The sequence below is a fragment of the Formica exsecta genome, unplaced genomic scaffold (assembly GCF_003651465.1).
Source record: "Formica exsecta isolate Colony F162 unplaced genomic scaffold, ASM365146v1 scaffold591, whole genome shotgun sequence".
Lineage (NCBI taxonomy): Eukaryota > Metazoa > Arthropoda > Insecta > Hymenoptera > Formicidae > Formica > Formica exsecta.
Genome location: NW_021853185.1, coordinates 779,985 through 805,175, shown reverse-complemented (window position 1 = coordinate 805,175; position 25,191 = coordinate 779,985). Strand labels below are relative to the sequence as shown.

The 25,191-nt window shown below is 35.3% G+C and overlaps 1 protein-coding gene across 1 annotated transcript in view; it reads left to right on the top strand.

The window, feature by feature from the left end:
* Positions 1-25,191, top strand: part of LOC115242388 (diacylglycerol O-acyltransferase 1) — an 89,210-nt gene that overhangs the window by 11,349 nt on the left and 52,670 nt on the right. The window contains exons 2-4 of the mRNA XM_029818643.1: positions 2,713-2,841; positions 10,064-10,158; positions 22,982-23,034. Coding sequence (XP_029674503.1) covers positions 2,713-2,841; positions 10,064-10,158; positions 22,982-23,034 — 277 coding nt within the window. The remainder of the gene's footprint in view (positions 1-2,712; positions 2,842-10,063; positions 10,159-22,981; positions 23,035-25,191) is intronic.

The following is a 25,191-nucleotide window of genomic DNA, read 5'->3' as shown; positions in this document are numbered from 1 at the left end:
CGCGACGATGCTGCTGAATACACGCAGAAACCGCACTCCTGAGGGTGGCTGCGGGTAATTACGGCGGGGCGATATATAACGTTCGCCTGTTACATTTTGTACGCAAAACCGACGGAATTCTTTTGCTAGACAAATTGCATCGTCATCCTTGCGACGCCATTGTTGTGAAAATTTACAATATTAACAACAAACTTAAACGCTACAGCTTGGATAATTACAAATTAAAATAATAGAAGCAACGTGTCACATTTTTGATCTTACTAGAATGACGTGCATTTCGCATTACATTTAAAATCGTAATTTGCATTTGCTTTTTAAAGAGATCTTGAATGGAGAGAATTTGCATTTTTGCAATATTTCGAGGAATTTATATGATTTAGAAGTTAAATTGTAGTATCTTGAAGGATATAAATTCAATTTCATGGCTTTTCGGTTGCGAGCTTCTGGTCTTCCGAAGTTCCAAGGAGACAAGATCTCAAGGATACATCTTATCGCCCACGCCTCGGGTTCCGCTAGGATCTTTCATGTAAATACTTAAGACGAGAGGTTCTTCCATGAAAGTGATATAGAAGCTTTTCGAGATCTATTTCGATGACAGCGTGATACTAGTGGTCACGAAATAAGAGCCAATTGAGAAGTCGGCAAAATCGTATCGTTTGATACGAGATTTATTTTCGGATCACATTTGGATATACGTATTACAAAGTTATTTCCACCGCAAAACTTATTCGCGAATCATTTGGAAAACGGTTTTATTTATCATTGTTGATGCAGAAATTAATTTTAGAAAAATACATGAATTTCTTTCTTTCTATTTCTCTTGAATTGTTTCAATCCATTTACTTATGAAAATATATTACTGGTTGCTAAGACAATGACTTTTTCTAAACTGCTTAGAAATCTTTCGAGGCACACTCTCAGAAAAAAAAATATATACTTTTGCGATTCTTAAAATAAGATATTTTCGAGTTTTGTAAATGATCTTGCGAAAAAGTAACGTTACGATAAAGAATATTAACTGTGACCGAATACAGGAGAGATAGAAGTTTCGCCTTATGATCATTATTCCTTTTGTTCTCCACTATGTAATCGATTTACCGCAGTACCATTCGAGATCCTTTTGCGTCGTCATGTACATTCAATAAGCACTTCAGATATCGGAGATTCCATATGGTGCGCCGATCTCTCGTGTGACTGACAAGTGCACATCGCCAACAATACTCCATGCATGAAATCTGAATGATATCTATAGCGCATGGTGGAGGGTCGTAACACAAAACCCTCTTGTCTTTGGTGTCTCTTGGGTGGATTATATGCCGGATGCGTCTCCGTAATCGGCTTCCACGATACGCGTCTATCATCCCTCTGTTGGTTGCGCGCTCGCGGCGAGGACCGACAAGGATCATCATATAAACTTTTCGAAAGGGTTTTATCTTGTGCACAAAACATTCGAGTGCCTCTTGTATCTTTGATCGATAAGGCGCGCTCGTGATTCATGATAGTGGTGGATTATAACGGATGAACTGTACCGCGTATCGCTATAGTAAGTTAAAAAAACAATATATATAATTGGTTATTGCGAATAGGAGAGAATACGTGCTAATTTTGCTGAAAAAAATTGCATGATTGAAATTTTTGTTTACATATGAAAAACTTTTACGCAAAATTACTTTTTAAATCAATTTTTTAATTTGTCTGTATATTTCATTGTCAGTGTAATACTTTTATCTTTAACATGCGTAATTAATAGATTTTTTAATATTAATGCGTTAAAGTTTCTATAAGAGAAGCGTGCTGTACTGGAAAGAGCTTAAAATATGTGCTCTGAAAGTGAAACACGCATTCCATGTATCTTTCGTGGATCCGGAGAATGCGTTGTTATTGCTGCCCATCTTGATACTCTAGCGGTACGTAGTTCAAACGGAATTTGCGATGTCTTGATGGATGTAAAGCAACGTCCACCGAGAGTACAAAGTGAAAGGGTCGCGTACGGATAGCAGTAATCTTGCTACGATCGTTTGTTATAAACTACATTTTGCTAGATTTATATGGGAAACACGGGAGAATCGTAAATCCCGCGAGTGTCTTCGAGACAGATCTGCTTGCTCGAACGTTCGCCATATAACGAGCATCTTTTATTGCGATGAAAATGACTCATATCATTTACCGCGTCGTCACGTGTGAACTATACGTCAGTTCGTAAATTGATATAAGGACATGTATAACCGTGCGATATGAAAGCCCCTTTATTGCTCCATTTTCATCCCTATGACGTTCGTATGTCTTTCTTCATACTGTTCGCGCACGAGGAGCATTTTGCTAGTATGGCGCCAGAATGAGAATATTCTCCTTAATACCTTCTCCTTCAGCGACTCAGCAACGGTCTATTATCGAATTTCCGTAGGTTAGTAGGTATAATAACGAGTTCGCTATTCATAAAGAGATCGCAAAGAGAGGAATACAAAATATAGAGTGAAGATGTTACTTATAATGTAATCTTGGAAAAATGTAATATTATTACAGAATACATTTTATTAAGGATTATTGTATTATATAATAAATTTTATTTATAGAGATTGTGCTGGAAAATTATTGATTAGATCGCTATAATAACGAAAGAGTAGAAACGAATTTTGCAAGTTCTTTTATTTTTGTACAAATTATATTAGATTTATTATATTTGCAAATCTATTTTTTTCTTTTATTTTACAGATGTCATCGTCCTAGAGACAGTCTTTTTTCGTGGAGCTCTGGCTTTGACAACTTCACGGGATTTGTCAACTGGGGCTTCCTACTGTTGGGCATTGGCGGTATCCGGTTACTGCTGGAAAATTTCATAAAGTGAGTCAACTTATCGATGATATTTTACTCTTGTCTAACTACGCGGCGGATCATGATGAAAGCATAGTTTGCGATAGATTTGTCATCAATTTAAATAAGATATATAAACAATCACAAATTGCGAAAAATTATCGTGTCATTGACGAGACATCATTGTTCTGAATACGTCTTACGGGATTTTTTCAATCCTCCAAAAGACATTTAAGTTAAAGCTTTCCATCATTCGGATCAGAATGCGTGAATTTCGCGGGGAAAAAAAAAACACGAAAGGGAAGAAAACGTTAACGATCGGGTCGTATTTGTTAAAGTTATAATAACACCGAAAAAAGAGGAAGTCCTAACAAGTAATAGCTTTATCAAGAAGTTGTTACTTGCTCACTGGAACTGAAAGAGAATGTCTCTGCATGAGGTGAAACACCCTTGTGACCAATAGAAATCCGATAGGGGAACAAAAGGCGATCAAAAGCGCCCCCATCGATTTGATGGATGCGCTACCGTAGCGATTGACGGCGTACGACAAAAAGAATCGATTGCCGACGAGCTGACAGAATTGAGTTTGTAACTGTAACTGCTACAGTGCGATTATTCGTTGTTCTTCAGAGATGGTTACAGATCGATCGTGTAAGTGGATGTTATTTGGAATCTGTCAGTAAGTGTTGTTGATACAGCGTGATAGGTCGACTAGTAAGATTGCATAATCTGTTTTGATACGCTCGTATCTCATCAGACGCACACTGCATGTGAAAAAAAATTGATATATTTAAAAACTAGGGACATTGTATTATTATTAAAATATTACACAAATATAGCATTTAATATTGAGGAATCGATAAGAATCGGTAATAAAAGGTGAAAAGTATAATAAAAATAAAAGTAGCATAGTAAAGAATTAAAATACATATAGCCCATCATTAATATAGATCATTACATCTGTGACAATTCAGAATTATATATTTTTATAAAAAGATAACAATATGAATATCGTGTAACATAGAATGTTTTATTTGCAAAAGAAATGAAGAAAGCCGTAAAAATTGAACTAGTTTGAATTGTATAACTTATTCCGTATATCAGTATCGAACGAGATATAATTTATGCATTATTATCATTATGATAATTTTATCTGTCTCGGCGCTGAAATTTATATTTTTAGTATGAATTATTCGATTGACTTCTCGAAATGCCAATCATTACTTTTGCGCTACCGGTGAAAGAAAAGTACGAATAATAGTAAATGATGTAATTATGGATAGTAGGATGGAGCGGAAAACTGACCGTATCTCGCCTTTCAATTAAAATTCAATTAGCTTTCTGCGACAGTGGCTATGAACCGATGCGCAATTTTGAATAATTAAAATTATAAAGTTTTTTAATTTTATTTATAAAACTATATATTGACGCAAAAAATATAAAAAATATGAATATCTCTAGAGTTTAGAAAAATAACAACAATTAATTTGTTCACACAAATAATATCTAATTTGAATTAAGATAATATTGTCAGAGAACTGATTTCTTTCTCACGCGTATTGGCGTCATTGATAATCCCGCGACGCTTCTCCCTTGCAGAATATTATTCTTGAAGGAATAAGTTAGAGAGAGAGAGAGAGAGAGAGAGAGAGCTACCTTTTTCTTCTAAGAGTGAGAGAGGAGCGTAAGCGTTGTCCATGAATAATTTCAACGAGATTTTTATCGTCGTTGTAAACTCTCGGCCTCGCGTCCGGCTGCTCCCGGGGGCGCGTAACAGAAATTTATCACGCTCGTTAAACGTGGAAAAACTTTCGAGGGAACTCTTGCGACGTAATTGCTCGTTGTAGCCCTGACACGCTTCATACGAACCTGAAACAAACGCAGCTGCGAGCAGCCGAAGATATCGTAAACGATTCTAGTCGAAATCGCTTGAAAATTCTTTTGTGAGATGTTTAAAGGCATTTTGGAGTTCGATTAATGTCTTTAATTGGCTTATAAAATTTACATATCCGTAAAAGAGATAGTTTAAAATTAGTAATATATTAAACATATATTATGTTTATATTAATAAATATTTATTTGATAAATATTTATTTTTTGGAGAAACAGTCATATATAAATTTTTAGTAAAATATATATTTTTTTTAATACATACACATGTATAACACAGGTTCAAAAAAACCATTCAATATTTGTATGGTAGATAGAACACAGCATACCAAAATAAAAAAAAAACCTTAGTAAACATAGGTTGAAAACTCAATTGTTTTTGAGATATAATATTTTTGTATGTTAGCATCATGATTGACTTGGCTTCTACGTGTCGCTTGCGATGTTTACCTAGGTGTTTATAAACCGCGTTCTGAATGTTTTCATTCCATTTCCATACATACTTTAAAAACTCAATTGTTTTTGAGATATAATATTTTTGTATGTTAGCATCATGATTGACTTGGCTTCTACGTGTCGCTTGCGATGTTTACCTAGGTGTTTATAAACCGCGTTCTGAATGTTTTCATTCAATTTCCATACATACTTTATAACAGAAGATTTCACCGGCAATCAGTCAGTTGTCATCAACCGGCGATTGCGGATCTTTGCGATCCGCAAGAAAAAGATGCCAAGCGTGTATGGAAACGGAAGAAGGACATGTGGAACACCTTCGGTAAATATCGAGATAAAGATTTAGATAGATTATCTTCTTTTTACGTCACATGTCCTATCTACCATATAAATATTGCATGGTTTTCTTTGAATATATCCCTGTATATATTATTTCTATGAACTTAGCAATTAATAAGATTATATATTATTAGCATTGACAAGTTTACATTTATAATGTAAAAGAATATTTTTTCAGAGCTGCAAATATCTTCTAGTAAATTAAAAAATTATTCTTCATTAATATAGATATGGCGCTTCACAATGCGCTTTTGTATGATATAACGTTCAATTGGCCAGATAATTTTGCATACCGTCGTCACCTCTTAATTAACTTATCGGCACTTCCAATCGAGTACTTCGAAAGAATCGTAACCATTTAATGCCGCTGCGTTCTCAACTGATTCGTTCCAACCGGCAAAAAGTCCTTTTTAGACTCGATTCGCGAAGAACGCAAGCGGTGATCGAATCGCGAGGATGAGGTTGCCGACACGATTCCATTGCGATCGAGATTAATCGACAAGACGAGGGTGGGAGAGACGGAAGGAAGAATTGGCGACTGAAAATAGCACGTAAGAAAGCAAGTAGATGCTTCTCTGCAAAGTGAAAAAAGGCAGCGAGAGAGCTCAATTAATCGAACCCCCGACGAAAGGTTCCCTTGCTATCGATAAAAGTCCATGGGGACGGGTAAAGGGAGTTACTGAAGTTTCCTCTTCTTTGTCTTTCCTATTCGCATCGATTGAAACTGTTTCATAGAACCGCCACGCAGTCATAATTTATGCAGTCAGTACCGTCCAGTGCATTTGTTTCATGGCTCGGTTTTCTCGAATTATTTTCTATCCATTAGCGCGTCTGTGATGCACGTTAATCTCTTTTTTCATATGTGTTTTCTGAATTCTTTAAATTTGTGATATTTGAAAAATTATTGTTTTTGTTCTGGGATTATAAATGAACTGACAAATAAGAAAATATAAAATTATTAATGTGTTTCTTGTGCCATAGATTATGTACAAAGAATACATTAATTGTTCATTTTTTTTTTTGGTTGCCAGGCCATTTATAATCGCAGCAGAAACAATATTTCAAAGATCATAAATAATATACAATATAAATATATGAGAGACATTTGCGTATGATATAAAAATACATGATATTTCTATTAAAGTATTTACATATCAAATTTTTTAAATATCAAGAATAGAAAATAATACTGCTCAATCTCAGTCTGGTATGGCAGTGAAATTTTTAACGACACATTGAAAAAATATTTTGTTGTGGATATCGGATATTTATAAGGATAAAATAAATAAAATAAATAGAATAATACGCCGTCGCAGTGATCATTTCTATCATTCTATTTTATCAGTGATTTTCGTAAAATGTCGCGTGTCGTGTTAAAATGTAACTCGTTCACCATTCATCCGGATTACGGACTCTATAATTCGATATTATAGTTCGGAAAGAAGTACTAACGTCTCTGGGAATCTGATAATGGAAATTTTTAATGTTTTCGCATGTGATATATTATTATCGGTTTATATATCTTTTGTTCTATATATCTCTAGATAGCTCGAAATGGGACAGAAAATAATTAAGCGCAAATTAAAAAATATATTGATCCAGAAGAAAGATAAAATGATGAAGAGAGATGTCACGGACATAAATGAGATAATGTATTTATTGAATATTTTTAGTATTGAAAGAAAATTAAGAGAGAAAGAATATTATATCTTAAATATAATAAGAGAGAGAAAAAAATTTCAGATACAAAGTAACTAAATTGACATTATATATTGAGCTTTAAAAGGGATCTTTAATAAACCGAGCTACTGTACTCTACGTGTATTTCATCTAGATAAATATCAAAAAATAAATTAACCAAGCTGCGTTCACGGCTTCTCCAATTTTCCTCGAGAACAATCCATCTCGTCTCATCGGGCCAATCCGACATTTGGAACGAGTCCTGAGGCCTTTCCATTAATTTCAGAGAAAAAGAATCATCCGTTGCGTTCTTTACAATCATAGAAGTGAAGAAGACGTTCTCGTTCTACGCGTTTTATTAATATTTAATGCGAATCGTTCGCGCGCGCTCATATTTTCATCCGGACCCGTCGCATATTGGCGCCATAACTCTTCCAATCTGGACTTTTGCGCGCACTCGCACTCACCGAGAGTCACCCCAGGGCTCCTCTCATCACGTTCGATGCGAAATTGGGGATTTTATCGTGACGCTGTATTAACGAACTCCGATGGGCGAAGAACGAGCGTGGATTTAACGGGCGTTCTCGGATCAAGACGGTTATTCCCGCCGGGAAAGAAATTTAATATCGTTTCTGCTCACGCCTCGGAGCGATGAGTTTCGATAAGTGCGATATTTCCTCAACTTTCAAGTACTTGAAAAAGGCTTTATGAGATTCGTCCATCATGTGTACACGCGTATTGAGGATCGGTTTAATCATCGACGGTGTTGAGTGATTGTTTCCTTTCTTGTCGATTAATCTTTCCATTCCGCTAAAGTAAACATTTGTGTACGAATGGGTTATTGAATAATATTTTTTATGCATAATGGTATTGATATCAATGGGTTTTATTATTTGCATTTGCGGAACAGAATAAAATATTTAAAATTTATGCTATTATTTTAATGTAGAATCTATTCTCTACTATTTGACTTTGATAGATTTGCTCGACCGCAAAGTAAAATAAAATTGATGATGATTAATTGTCTTTTATGTCTGCAATTAAATTACTTTTCTACGTATTATTTATGATAGAGCACATAAAAAAATAAGTTAATTGTAGATATAACAATAAAGTTATAAACTTTAACGGGTTCATGCACAAATAATTGCTATAGATATATATCCAAGATGGAGTTTGCATTATTTATATGTATCTGACATACATATAATATGACGTGTGAAAGCCACTTTCATAAATTATTACCGATCAGCTGTCACACGGCGCGTTATAATAATTAATTATAAATGATATTTTTTGTATGCTACTATCCAATTACCGTAACTGCGTCAACATGACTGATCGCATTTTCTTAGAGAACTAGGTTGGTGATTGTGTCCCAATAAATATTGTCTCTCTGTAACAACCGCGTCCACTTGGAATACTTTAATTACTTGACCCATAAGTCTCGTTTATCATCGTTAGCGTGCACGTACGACCTGAAACCATTAGTGTACACCGTCAGCTACCTTTTTTCGGCCGATACACCTACCTTGTGTGACTCGCGAGAAAATAATGTTCTCGATGGGTTCGATCGATACTATCGCAAATTGCGTTTTCAAGATAATGTAACGATAAGGCATATAAAACGTATTTTTATGTACACGATAGTAATAACACAGTCGTGGAATATATATTATTATATTTAGGGATAAACGGAAAGATAATTTTCTCTCACGCGTTATTTACAAATTATTCTCATTCGCTAGAATTTCGAGTTTATTAATGTCTATATTTTTATACATGAAACACATATTAAATTTATGTAAATCCTCTTTGCATATTCTACGTTGCTTTTGTAATCAATATAGCTCTTTATATTATGGAGACAAACATAATTTAATTGAATATTGTAGTTTAGCATATTCTATTTGTTTTATTACGCGTCCTATTTCTGCATAACTCCGTTTGATATATGCACAGAAATTAATGTATGATTCGTGCGCACACAGAAAGTGCCATTTTACGAAATTGCCAATAAATAATCCGGTATGATTTAGTCTGAGGGCGTCGTTTATAATTTCCGACGTGCGCCATCAAAATAAATCACAGATTCAAATCAAGATCGCAGTCAATCATGAAACAGGCGTTTTTTTCTACATTTCTTTGAGTTGTCCTGCTAGGAAAATTGGTTTGTTTTCCAGCATGGGTTTCCCCTTTACATCGTGCGATGTGACGGTTATTATTTATCTCAAGAACAAAGAATATGAGCAGACTCCTTTCCCTCCTTTCATCTCTCATTTTATCTCTTGTTTTTCTCAACTATCTCTGTAAAGAAGATCGTAACAGAGAAACAGAAATAGACTATAATAATGAGGCATTTACTTCTTGATTCGTGTTGCACTTAATACACGAGTAATGAAAAACTAAAGATTATAATGGAAAACGTGTCAATTTTTGCCTCTAATAATTATTTTTTTCTTGATTTTATTTTATTTATAACATAACAAGAGATATAGGATTGCATATTTTGTTAAATATAAATATATTTATATCAACAGCCATTTTATTCTTCATGCAATTAAGTATGTGTGTGAAACTGGCATATTATTTCGTAGAAACTAATATAGTTTATTCTTTTTCATATCGTGCATATCTTTTATTAGAGTTAATGTGTTATTAGAATTAATGTTATATTATCGCTTTTGTTATCATTATTACTCCATAATTATGTATGTTAATGTAAATGATATAATCATATCATATTCAAATGGAAATTACTGTAATTATTATTGCTTTTGTTTACTGCAATTATTATTTAGTTGTGTTTATGCAAAGATATTCGTGATACAATTATTTTTTGAAAATTTGTCATAAAAAACTATTTATTTTTTTATATTTTATATTACAGATATGGAATAAGAGTGGATCCTAGACAATGGTTTATTTTCCTTAGCGGTAAAAGCGATGGCGGTGAAGAATATCCCTCATTGTTGCTGATTTGTTGTAAGTAAAACTGCCGATATGTCATTTTATAATCGTGTGACGAAAACGTAACTGTCGATGTTCATGGCCTCGATTACAAAGTGATCGACATTTATTATAAGAAGCTTTCGACTGCGTCATTTTGTCGATATCAACGGAAGTATGTCAATCGGAAAATTATTGATAACGTCTCTCAATATTTGATAGTTTGAAGCAACTTTTTTCTGACAAGATATTTTTTTACATTTTGTCACTTGTGTACGACATGCTAATAATATCGTGTGCCAATTATTTTATTTGTTATTATAAATTTATCAAATATTAGATTGATTTGATCAAGTTACAATATAATAATAGAGTTGCGGAAATAAGAAAATGTTATTAGAATGCACAAAATTCCTAAATCACTAAATATTATTATCTAATATAATATATATTAAATTTCTAATTTTCGCAACGATAATAAGGCCGAGAATGCAAGGTTTTGGGCATTGATGTATTAATCTTATCATTATTGCTTGGATTTTTTTGGGGGATAACGGAATAAAAATAAAAAATATACAAAAAGTAATTTTTTACTCGTGGTATTACATATATATAAAAGATAGAATTTTTTCGAGTATTTAAAATGAAAGATCAACGGGCTTGCATTCGTTTTTTGGCTTTTACAAACTAGGAAATTAAGCTATATCAATGAAAAAAGGAAAAGCATAGTGTGAACTTTAAATTCCGCTTTTATTCCGGTATCCGCAGTAATTCAGTTTTACCGTTTTTCGGGCGTTATGCTTTTTTTATTCAACCTATACATAATACGGTTCCCCGTTAACGTGATCTCGTTGAGTAATAGCGAGAATAGCTCCAAAGAACTGTAATGAGGTATACGACTTTGACTCTGGAAAAGGTTTCTGAACAGCTGAAAGAGGCAGGAATGGTACGTATGCAAAAAAAACAAAAAAAAAAACAGCAGAATGATAAACGCTTTGAGAATTCAAAGTTGAATTCACCCTCTCTTATCAGCCATCCACCGATATAGCGCTTTACCCAGTACTATAGAAATTAATAGAAAAAGAATAGGGAGAATGTGCTAAAAGGGTTCGGCGAAATGAAGTGAGGAGCGCGCGGGGGTGGTGTCAGTAGCGCTGATATGAGATGGAGAAAATGAAGGTTTGTTTCTGTCTGGCAAACTGGCTATTGTTTTAGTTATCTCATTACAGAGTGCGCGCATCGCAAAATTACAAAAAGGTGGAAACAATTTGGCGAGGTAATTTCCCATCTCGCCAGAATTCATTGATTCTGAATATTCTCTAAATGTCGTTTATTTAGAAGCAACATTCGAGCGTTTTTGCAATGAGATATAATTTGCTGCGCTGCATATAGCTGCTTTTTCATTTCTGCGATGCGAGAAGAACTTAACAAACGAATCTTTTTCGTAATTTACAGTCTGCTATCTCGTGTGCTTGTTACTGGAATTGTTTTATTCCTATTATTTTATTCCAAGCATGGCATATGTTTCTATTTTCTATTGTATTAAATGTGTAATTATACGTGGCACACACACACAAATAATAGTAATTTTGGTTTTAATCAAGATAGAATTAAACCAACGCGATATGTGAGAATAATATTTTTTCAAGAAGCTAACATTTGCAAAATTGACTATCAAATTCTACTTGTTAATTCGGTACAATATTGCGCAGCATTCGATAGTTCAAACTCTTTAAATTCCATGATGTAACGCTTTTAAAGTAGACTTTTAAAGCGGGTCGAAATTCAGCGAGTCTCCCGTGAGGCATAAATTTCACGGCACGCATCATGCCTTTAAATAGAGAACATATTCCTCGTGTATTGTCCCTTTAGTACCGCGCGGGTGTGCTCGCTTGTTGTGCTTTCACCCGAGCAACACTATAACTTACATACGCGCAACGACCGCGTACAGCTTTAAACGCAGATTGCACGCCCTATGGTTGCAGATCAAGGATTATAATTCAAAAAAGGGTCTCGAAATTTTTTAAAGACACAAAGTAGAATGAAAAATTATACAATTAGTAAGGCGAGTTCTGCTTTCATTATATATATATAGGTAATAAAAAAATATAATTTTATTTTAATATTATTTATATTCGAGAATGTAAATAAGAATGAAACATATATGATTTTTACATTTTATCAATTTTTACGGTAGATTAATAAAATATACATTTTTATACTTAAAAATGTTAAAACATCTATTTTTATTTGGTTTTATTTAACAATGTTATTAGTATTGATTTTATTTAGAAATTATATTTTCACGTTTTGATATGCCGCTCTAAAAAAGATTCTTATAGATATAATTGTTACACAATTATTTTCTTAACGGTTTCAATCTCTGGTACAGATTGAACGCGGGAGGTTTACGTTGGACAGGCCTCCACGGGGTTGCATCATTTACACATAAGGGAAGGTAATGCTCATGGGAAACTACGGCTAATAGCTTCCGTATTTTAGAATCTGCGCGGTGCGGCGTCGCTCCTTCCGACGGGATGCTAAACTCGTTTTCTTTTTACATTCAACCCTCGGCCTTCTTTCTGCCTGCTCCCACGACACCCTCCATGGGAGCAGGCAGAGAGTGTTTCGTTCCTCGCGTATCTTGCGCGACCTCTCGTATAATAATTTTTATAGCAAGCAAGCCGAAATTGCTTTTTAAACGCGAGATTTCTCGCGGCAACCGTTTCGCGATTAGAGTATTAATTATTATATGAGCTAGCCAATTTTTTCGGCGAGTTAGCTTATTTTTTATAAATCACGAGAAAGTAGGACATATGCATGTATTTTCTCTTCTCTCCTTTTCCTTATTTCACTTTGCATCCACGGTACGATTTATGTCCTTTATATTATCTCAGTTTTTTGCACATCGTCTGTTAACTAAAATGACGACACATCAAACACGCTGTTACGAGGGATTTCAATGGATAGAAATACATACATAAAAAATGTCGAGCTCAAAAACAATGTTGAATCGGAAATTTGTTGTATGCATTCCATGACAATGCCAGCGACGCGAAAATACTGAGCTAATAAAGCCATGCAGTTTGTTATTGTCGCGAAAAGAGTATCAATGAATTTATATATTGTTTTTTTTTTTACCAGTTGTATTGCATATGTTAATGTATTCTTCAATATACCCCGCGATACATATTAGATTTTTGATATTTGTATTATGTATTTCATATGCATATATACACACATACATATATACAGAAACTTGAAAATATAAAATCATAATTAATAGCAAACGCAAGATTGTTATTAATAATCTATTAGATTATTTATTTCGCGTATTGTTGTATTAAACAAGCATCGAATTTTTTAAATTAATTTAATTATTGATAATTGAATCTCAATTAAAGTTTATTCTATTTTCGTAACGAACCAGCTGTATTTGCTGGTAACGGAAATACGTTGATTTAGAAATAACATTACGGATGGAGAATTGAAAAGAAGCGGCTAGATACCGGTTCACCTTTCGCTCTTTTGAATCTCCTTTAGGGTTTTCACGAGGAAATGGACCTTTCCAGAGAACGTGTAGCGGGCGTCCATTTGGCAGTTTTCCGGAAGTTCAAAGACGGCAAGTTCCAGGATAACTTAAAGTTAACTGTAACTCAATGCTCGCGGCCCTCGAACCGCGTAACGAGTTCGGGGCTAAATGTGAAAGGGTGTACCGACAAGCCACCACACCGACCTATCCAGCCAACCGCCACGATAGCTCGCTGGCGAGAGGGTTTGTTCTCATAATGCCGGCAACATTGTCGGCGCCCTGCCGTGGCGTATCTTATTCTCTGTTAGTCGAGTGTTAAGGCCGAACCCAGCGAGATTTGCATGCCACGTCTCTGTGGATTTTGCCGCAGCGCGCCGGAAACAACCGCATCGCGGTAAAGCAATTAACGACTGTCCGTTGTAACGCCGTCGATCCTTTTATGTTACTTGTTCTAACGGTATTTCGTGCGAAAAAGGGTCCAGTGTGCGAGACATATGTAACAAACTTATAGCTAAAAAAAAGATTATTTGTTTTGAGTAATTTATTTCAGTGCATTGTCGCTTTAGATTATGTTAAATTATTGCTCGAAAATAATATGTCGTTTGATAACTACTATATTTGCAAAATTAGTATTTTGATGATTATGATTCCCTTGATTTTTTTCTCTAGTTTTTTTTTTTTTTAATTCTCTTTCTCGCGCGGAACGATTGGTGCACATGCAGTTTCATGGAGGCGATCTTACGCGGATTCACATTGAGTTTAATTCCCAAAACAATTATTACTTTTTCTTCATCTCTTATCCAATTCGCTATCAAAATTGCAGCAGTATCGTGAATGAGTTTTACGAGAGATGAAACTTTAAAAGGACCAACAGCACGACCAGACCAGATACCAGCGGAATGAGGAAATTCGCGCGATAGGGATCGCTTTCGCGTTAATTTCAAAAGGCTAATGTCCGGGCCGGGTTTTCACGCCGGTCGTGCGATGTTATACGTTTCGCCATTCGCGCGCTGCTCATTAAAGCACAGAATGGAAAACGGGACAAGCGGGTCGTCGTATGAATTAATCCGCGCACGAGCAACACGGCACGCAAGTAATCGAATTAAATGCGAGATTGATCTAAATCCCTCGCGAGATCCCTCTGCACGCATTCGCTATCTGCATATCTCTCTTTCGTTTTAATGTGGGTTATGCACACGGCCAGGAAAAACATAGACTTATTACAAAGTGCGTATCGATCGAGCCATTGTGTATTTTTTCACTTCTCCGCCCGTGCGCTCCTGATTAGACACGTAAAATATTCGCTGCTTTATTATCATCCCTTCTATCGTGTAGTTTTCCTCCTCATTAGAAATATCAACATAAATAAGAAAAAAAGCATCGGATTGCATGATTGCGCATGAAATAATGCGTTAACATTTTTTTTCGAGATTACATATTATAATTAAAATAAACGTACATTTACTAATTTATTTATTTACCAAGAGAAATCGAGCAAAAGCGCAATTTTTATCATGGATCGGATAAATAATTAACAATTTTTAGATGATATTGAAAAATTGATCAGCATTGGCACGACAGAGGAAGATAGGATATGAAAAATTCAACTTGCTGAAAATCGCAGAAAAATTGCGGAAAGCGAAGAGCAGATAAAATTTTGTAATTTCTATGCAATTCCGAACAAGATCTCTTTCACAAAAAAATTTTGTGAAATAATAAATTAAAAACTGAAATAAAAATGAATAATAGAATATTTCATTTCACATTTATTTAAGATGACTATTGAGTCTCTGAACAACCAAACACTAATCAACTCCACTTTTTAAAATTTTTAAATTTTAATACTAGAAAGCATTAGTAATTATATTCACTGTATATGTGTTAGTAAAATTAAGAAATTTATAAAAAGTGAAGTCAATCAATTTGATTTTTGAAATGCTCGATTATAAATTGTTCGAAAATCTTGTTCGACGAGCGTCACAAAATACTGTTATAAAAAATTAAGAACTTTAAGAGTTTTTTCCATGACGAAAAGATTTAGAGATAAAAGACTTGGGAGATGTCATACTGCCGCAATCGTTTTAGAATTGCGTTTATAAATCTTCTCTGTGTATTGCTTGAGATACGAAAATAGGGTAGCGTCGGTTAAAACTCGCGGAAACCTCCGTTCGAGCGGCGCGAGCCCACTCCTGGATTAAGGAGATATAAAGAAAGATAGAGTTGTGTGAAAAAGGACTTGTTGGTAAGGGGGTGGAAAAACGGACGCCAGAGAGTGAAAAGAAAGAGCGAAAGGAAGGCGGCGCCGTATATACCTATATACAAAGCCTGCTGAAGAGTTGGAGTACCGGGTATGAAAAGAGGCGATTTTCCGTCCGCGGTTTACGTTGCCTCTTTATAGCCAGTAGCGGCGGCGCCGCCACCAACATCACCACCACCACTATCCGGAGAGTCCGTCGAGAGTAGTCTGAACCGCGCGCGTCAAGTGCTAATTACGAATAATTATGAGTGCTAATTAAGGCCTTCCTTTGCTGCGTCGACACGTCAACGTGCGATATATCTGCGCTTTTATGTTCAGTATAAAACCTGTGCTAACGTCCGAGATGTCGTAAAAATGATCGATTCAAGGTTTGCTAAAAGCGCTTAAAAGCAAGTTGAATATTTCGTACACTTTACGTACAAAACAATTGTTTTGCTGCAAACACATGCGGTTTGCATATATCCTATTGTCTTTAGAACAGACTTTTACTTGCACTTGAATTTTTAGACGATTTCAGCGATGAAATAAAAACAAGAATTAAATGTTGAAAAATAAAAGAAAAAGTGTACCGATTTATTGAAAAAAATATATCTTGCGACAGTCTTCGCGTTAATTTACTTTAATTACTGTGTCAGCAAGGAGAGAGGAATAAGATCGCGCTGCTTGCCTGACGTCCAGCCAGTTTATCAAACTTTCATAAAACGCGTCGAAAGAATGTCGTCGATGTCAGAATCTAATTAAGATCCGCCACCTACCAAAATTTGATCTCTCTCTCATCTCCGCCATCTCTCGCGAGCTGCGCCGTGTAACTAACCGTTCTCTGGTTTGACGCGATGATTCGCAGCCGTCCGAGACGCTTCGAGAGATAGGAGAGACTCGTCGTGAAAAAAGTAAAAGTCTTAATTAGCGGTTGAGATCGGAGAGGTGCTCGAGGGTTGAGGTCGATTACCCTCGAGCCTGTGGATGTCAGTGCACACTGTCACTGTCCGTTCCGTACTGATATTCGTACGTATATTTGACCTTTGGCCATTTCTCTCTCCTTTTTCCTTTTCTCTATCTCCCTTTTTCTCTCTTTTACCTTCCGATGAAACCTCAGAAAAATTTCATCCCGTTAACACGATGGCTTCGTCGTTATGCGGCATATTACTGCAATTCGTTAAGGTGTCTCTTTTGTTCTTCGCGAAATATGTATCGTAGAAATACTTTTTTGGTTTGTTTTTAAATTTAACTTTTGACATATTTAAGGATACGAGTGATGTATCTACGATAATTTATTTTCTAGATAGATAAATTCTTTAAAATGAGATCCACCAGATCAGTCAATATCGTAGTATTATTTTTACTGTATTAGTCTTTATTCATCAGTTTAAATTTATTAAAGTTACGTCGATTTCTATTTATAAATACAATTGAGGGGAATATAATATTCAAAAAATATTTCACTTTTGCAAGAGAGTATAATGTAACAATATTTTTAATGATAATATTTACTTGTTAACTCATCAAAGATTACCGTTTATATAAATACAATATATATATATATTAACAAATATAAACTTAGCATAGCGTTTAAACTAATTTGTGCTAATACTGCATCTTCATACATAGAATTACATTTCTTTAGTAAATATCTCGGTTTGTAGGTATAACGAATGCTGGTATATAGGAAATCAAGCTATAGAAGATATTCATAATAGAGCGTGTTATGAAGCATATCCAAATGTAATGTTGGTTACCAATGCTGTACGAAATTCTGCCAGTTCTGGAGCATCAGGTAATTATTTTCATATGATTAAGCTTAAATTTGATGTTAATTTAAATATAAGATTCATATTCTAAGAATAAATATTTTATAATCTCTTTTATTGTGTCTTATTGTTAGGTCAACCGAGCGATGGACCAATTGGAATTAGCGTTGCATTATCTCCGGCAACTGCCACACCAACCGTTTCAAAGTCTATGATCACAAATGCTTCCTTTCGTACTAAGAAATTACCAGGTATGGGTATATTCTTATATTGCGTCTATATGTACTATAAACTATTAATCTTTTTACGACGACATGTGATAAAAAGTAAATCTCGCAAGAGTAAAAATAATGAAGAATAAAAAAAATGTAATATCTCTTTGAGAAAATACATAATTGATATTATATATATATATATATATTTAAAAGTTCATATTTATTTTATAAATACATAAACGGTTGATCTAAATTAAAATGCGAAAGATGAAACAAGAAACAAACTTCGTGTCTTCAGTCAACATATAAATTTGCTTGTAATAAAACTTCCAGCGCAGATTGCAATTTTAAACGCAATATGGATAAGAAAATGTAATAAATATTAAGATTGATTTTTCTGATATCTTCGCGAGATAAAATAATGTATCCAACTTTGTCAAAAAGTCTGTTTTTGCTTGAATAACTTTTTTTTTGGCTTTTATATATTGGATCTTATGACATACTGCATGGCAAATAAGAATAAACGAACTCAGCGCCAAACAAGCCGAAATATTTCATCGATTTTTTGATGTTGATGTTCGCTAGCGCTCGTGCGATAAAATTGCGTTCGAATGCCGGCCTCGCAACGTTGTTGGTATCGCCGTATCGTTTTAACGGCAACCGTCCATCGTTCATAAATTCGGCCCGTATACGTCATGAAACAAACCGTCGTTCGTGAAACATTGTTTTCGGGACACCAAATGGAGTTCAAAAGTAGATCAAAGAAAAAATGCATGCGCTTGTGACGAAATTACGCAGCGCAATCACCGCGGCTCGATTTGCAACGCGTGATTTGCCCGTCGCCCATTAACCCTCCTCGTCCCCTTATGCTTTCCGACCCTCGTCAAAACCCATTTTTTCCTCGCTTAATTCCTCTCGGACGAAGCGAGCTCTGAAGGCTTTTGCGATCATGCCTCGCAGTCGGCGTGAAAAACCGAGCGAATTTCCACGACGAAAAGGGTTCCATTAATATCTATTAGCGAGCCGTGCTCGACATCGGCCGGATTTATACACATCTCCTCCTCACCGCTCTCTTTCTCTCTCTCCAAATTTCTCCTCGAATCTCCTATCTGTCGGACTATCGCAAAAGAAAAAAAAAAGTGCGAGAAAACGAGCGACGGGAGAGGAAAGTCGGAGATATTCTGAAATATGAGACGTCGTTTGTTTTCATTAATTAACGCCAACGCTGGAGTGTCAGACGCCGAAACCGATACGTTTTCCGGATTATCAATATTCCAACAACGATGCGATCCCTCGTGTTCATCACTAACAATTTTCACTTTCGCGCTCGTATTCCACCACCTATTTCACCACGAGAAGAGCGAGAGGAATTTTGTTGCCTCGCGGCGTTTTCCAGATTCTATCTCTGGACTTTTGGACATAGATTGATTGGCAGGATTTACAAGTTAAACGCTTGTGGGAAAGATGGATAATTTTATTAAACATTTTACGGGCAGCAAACGTTTTTAAATTGCGGAGTTTCAAGTTAGAAAAAATCTCTTAAATTCTACGATTTGGGTAGATATGTTAGAACTTTTCTCTCTCATATTAATAATATTTATTTTTACTGTAATTTTTGTGGATATTAGTTTGTAGATATTATTATCGTAAATATAATTTTGGTGTTAATTGTTAATGAACAAACTTGCAATTATATAGAGTTCGCGCATCTTCCACAGCGACTTAACTTTTTAACTTATGTTTAACTTATGCTCATTCACTTCTCTTCTTTTTTCCTTTTTCGTATTTCGAAAGGATTTTTGTTACGTAAGTAGGAACGTTATCGAGGTATTTTCAGTGGGATATCTTATTCATCGATTGAGCAAAAGGGATTGTTTCCCTTTGCTTTATTTCAATCCTCTTATTCAATCCTCTTAAAGCGGCCGTGCTTTCAATTTCTGGAACGTTTTATGCACTTTGAACGATGCACTTCATTCACCGAATAAACGCCTCCGCGTTTTTTCTCCTTCACGATTACGCGCGCTCGTAATTTGCCTGATAAAGCGAGCCTACAAAACGCCAGAGGCCAAAAAACAGTAATTTGTGAAGCGTATTCGAATTCAAAGAGCTCGTAATTAGCCGACGTGAGCATGTTGTAACAATCGTCGCTTAACCTTTGCTCATCGCGCTCCGATACGGGCCGGTCTCGAATTTCTTTGTGCTTAACAAAGCACAAAAAACGAATGAAAATTGACAATAAGTAAAATGATGATAAGTAGAAAAGACAAGTTGAAAAACTTTTATTCGCACGATGTTATACATTACGTTTGTGTTGAAAATAATCGTAAAATTTTAATTAATCGTTAAATTTTATTTTTTGATTTGATAATATTATTATTATTATTATTGTTATTATATAAGACTTTTAACGAGATTATTTTTTCTAACGCATTAGTTACGATGAAATAATACTCTGTAACAGAGTATATATTGACACTAATATAAATTTTGATACGTTGCAACAACAAGTCAATGAGTTTGATAATCCTCTTGGGTAACATTTGTTTTCGTAAATCAAGTTAACATACAAATTCGTAGGGGAAATTTGAAAACATTTATTGAGCCGTAAAGTGATAATAATGTCATTATCGAAGTTCATTCAAAGTAGTAAAGTCTCAAACAAGCTTTCTATCAATCGTTCAATCGGTTGAAAGAATGCAAAAGCTGCATTCGATTTATTATAACATGTTGCAATGTGTGTAATTATTTTTGCATCTTATTTTACGGTAAACATTATCTGCATTAAAAAGTTCGTTAATAGAAAATTCTATCAATTGTGCAAACGACTTTACTTTCCGAGTAATAATGAAAGGAGAGAAGTTTAGACTCTACATGGGAATTACTGTAGAGCAACTAATTGTGACTAATGTGTTCTTGATTACCTGCTTGACATTTTACACGCGTCAGCATGCGACTTCTTTTCTTTGTTAGCTGAAATTAATTTGGGATTAGCATAAAAAACTTTAGGGGAACTCAGCGTAACGTTCGCGTACTTAATTATAGTTGCAAAGACAAAAATACTCTCGTACAATCATTACAGTAATATATGATACTTGCGTGTAACGTGAAAACTAGTAATTATGCATGATCTGTTATATTCGACCTATATCTTGTAATAACGTTCCTTGTATAAAGATTTCATAAAACGACACAATTTGTCATGATAAAGATAACTCGATTATTTTTGTAATCTAGACATTTCAAGCAAAAGTGGCAGGCAGTAATTAACTAGTTAAAATATTCAAATTTGATAACTTTTAAAAATCTCTTTGGAGAAATATGTCCGAACCTTATTAAAGCAAAAATCTGTTTTTGTAATATTATTTGTAGCCGGACGAAAATTTTCCTGCTTTAATGAAGCTTGACAGCTGCAGATTGCGTGATGTATTAATATATTAATACGTTTCGCATCAGCGTCGAAAAGATCAAATTTCTTGAAAACAATGCATAGCCAATGTTTTCATTAAAACATTAATAACTCATACTACTAAAATTCTTGATGCCGCAGGCGCATGCATTTCCGGATCCTCGCGTCTGGTTCCTTCGACGTGATGCTTTCGCAATTCCCAATCCTGCGAGTTTGCCTATCACCCGGTTGCATCTCTTAAACTTATTTAAGTTTCGCCTATATTTTATCCCAGAGCGGATGATAGCTCGAGGAATACGATGAGGCACTCGCAGTGAAATCTTACCGAGTACAGCGACCGCTATCGCGTGTCTCATCCACGCTGAAAATCCACGTAATCTTCGAAAGTGTCCGAATGTTCTCGATTCTGGCAACGATGCGAGGGACGATAAGAGAAACGACATGAAATAAAGGAGAAATTTTGTATTTCGTCAAACCCCGTTGTTAGGATCGATCCTTGAATTATCCTATTCGGGCGTAATTTTCGTATACGATACAAATCCGATTTAATATATCGAATTTGGCTCTTCGATTAGAAGAGCAAATGTATAATCGGATACTGTTTCCATAGGTACCACGATTTATTAATACGATATATATTCTCCTACGATATTTTTTTTATATGTACGTAGATTAAGAGAAGAGCACATCCTAATGGGTTTTCCGAGAATATTTAAATAACAGAAGCTCTCTTACAAAAATATATTCAAAACTGAACATCAAAATAGAATCTTGCGGAGTAGATTTCAAGACAAAAATACATAACAGCAGATTTTATTTTTTAAGAAAAGATTTATTTGACAAAATATTTAATGTGACGCATAATTAAAAATTATCTAATGGGACGATTTAATTATTAATTTTGACGAATAATTTTAAAATAATGATCTTGCAACAACTTTACCTTAATACAAAAATTTACCAAAGCATTTATCCTTGTCATTCCAACAATAAATCGTAGAATTTGCAACGACGGATTCATAACTTATGTTCTGAAATTTCCGGAATGCGACAGTCTCTTCGCGCGGTAATATAGGGCCGCATTGGAACGCAATTTCACAGACGACTCTGCGATAAAAATTTAGACGAATAAACGATTACGAAACACACATTTCGTTCTTATTCTGCAGATAGAGTTGGAATCGGGAACGATATTGTTTTCCGTGAACTCCGGGCGCGCGTCGAGCTCGATGTACGCCCAATCGTACTTCCGCTTTATATCGAGTGCTATTTTGGATGATTTATCGACGAGGCGCTTTCGTCGCTGCTAGTTCGATATCGGCTTGCTCTCTTTTTTTGTGTCCTCCCTACCGAGCGCTTCGAGAGCGACGCTCTCGATCACTGGCAGCATTTATCCTCACTGCGCAGCTTTCGCCACACACTCGCCTGTCCTCTCTTCTTTCTCTTTTTCTCCGCATCTCTCTCACTTGCTTCTATACCGTCACTCCGAGTGACAAGCCCTTGTCACTTCCTCTCTTCAGCTCGGCTGCCGATCGGTCGACTGCACATTTCGATGTTCGGCCGATTTCAAAAAGAGGGAAGAAGAGGGAAAAAGCGAGAAAGAGAGTAAAAGAACGAGAGAATGACAAATTCGCGGAGAGGAGAAGCGACGTGGAGCCGTATGATCGATAAACTAACCCTTTTGTTTTGTTTGTTTTGCAGATTCCACCGTACCAGTGGCCCTTTGTCTGCTGATCGAGAAAGGACTGTCTGTGGTGAGTGAATTTTTCTTCCAAATATTTTGGTATACATATGTATAAGGGGCGTGCGAGCGGAAAGTGAGCAAATCCAATATCCGGGTAATCGACTGAACGATAGTCGCGCGATACCGCAACTCGTTCGACAAGGGAGGCGTTACATTGTAATTTATTGCCCTTAATAGCGTCGACGCTTTCGCATTGCATCGATTGGAAATAAAAGAATTGGCGAGACATTGCATCAGTAACAGCTTTGTAGAATTTTGCGTACGATTAATTAATTTATTCTCTCGATTAAAAGTGTGCACTGTAATCATTCTCATATTTTTGTTAATGTATGCTGGATAGCATGTCTAATGCAAAGCGATATGGACGCATATTTTAATGAGCATTGCCGATAAAGGAAGGTATTTTTCAATATTTTTTAAATATATGCGCGATATTAATTTCCTTTACTTAAATTATTTTATATTTAACGTAATAGAGCGATTATAAAGTCAATAAAAACTGGATATAATAAACAAGCGCTTTATCAAGATCTGTTCATTTTATCACGAAAATAAACTCATTCGAGTTTTATTATATGAAACCTTAGAAAGAAAGTTCGCGTCTTGAAGGGAAGTTGCTCGTGTGCTTTTTCACTTCTTATTCTTCTTCTTTTCGCACTCGCGGCAGACATCGAGGAGCAATCAAAAATAAAGAGAAAGACAAAGAGAAATAAACATGAGGAACCGAGGGACACATTGCACACTTTTCACCTCCGACAGACTGTTTCTTTTTCTTTATTTTTTTATAAAGATACGGAGACTAAATAATAATGATATGAGGGAGTAACTCGTGGCAAGTAACTTTCTACAACTACAGAGAAAAATACAGAAACACTATCAGGGGAGACATTTGTTGCGTTTTACCCTTCCCCGAGCTCTCTCACTCAGCCTTTTATATCGATGAACTGTCAGGTTCATCTCTGCGAAATATTCCGAAACGTTACATTGTCCGCCTTTTTTGCTAACGATGTAAGAAAAAAAAAAACCCCGTTTCATTCTATTTCACAAACTGTTTTTATATTGTCATATTCGTCTCTTTTATGGGAATTATAAAAAATTATGTATTTATTATTAATAAAATGCATTGATATAGAAATGCAGTATATAAACTTATTTATGCTAGATTTAGTAAAATTCTATATCATAAATTCGCTTATTATAAATAAATTGTGAACTTTGAAACGATGTTTTTTTTTTTACAATAATTACGTCATTAAAACTATCAGTGGTCCTGCAATGGCGTTTTTTACTACCACTCAAACAACCGTCATAATGTCCAAGAATACCGTTTAAAGTCAGCACAGATTATTGGCCGTAACTTAGCCGAAGTTTGCGAACGAATCAATTCGATCGATTTGACGATCCCACGGCTGGTAGATAAGGGCGGTGATATTTTTCCCGGTTGCGAGGGTGAAAGTCGACGCGTACGGTGCCATACATAGTGCTTTATCTGCGCTGATAATGCCGGCGGACAGCAGCGGGATTTTAACGTCGGAAATCTCTCGCACGATGTTCCCTTATCGTCGTGTCGTAAAAGTGATCACCGGCCGACGAAATGCGTCCAGTCATTCTCACATTGTGAAGTCCGTTGATTCCGAGCGTCATACAAAATAGAGACGCATTAATGGACCTTTTATCGTGCATCGTTGTGTGTTTATTCCCTTACGGCGAACATGTTCGTCAGTTATTTTTTTGTGTCACATAGTCCGTTATATAAATGTCAATATAATTACGTTATACCATTATAATAATTTTGCGATGATTATTCGTGGATCGAAAAGTTGTTATGGATCGAGTAACATGCAACGTATGATATGTAATGATGAACGCGTGACTTTTCAATTATTCCGCGCGAAGAATTCAATAAACTTGCAATGTCAGAAATAAAAAAATTTTGAATTATATAAAAATCGAAGAACAAATTGAAATAAGAATATATATATTTAAGATGTATATATTTGCACTTGTATTTTCATGTAAACTACAACGATATGTTTAGGTGATACGCGAATACTTAACGCGTGATGCATTATCAGTTCGATATAATCCGCTATGTCTATCTAAACGTCGAACTCGATTTGTCGGCTTCCTTTTCTGAAACGAAATCCCGTCATTGACATACAAACTC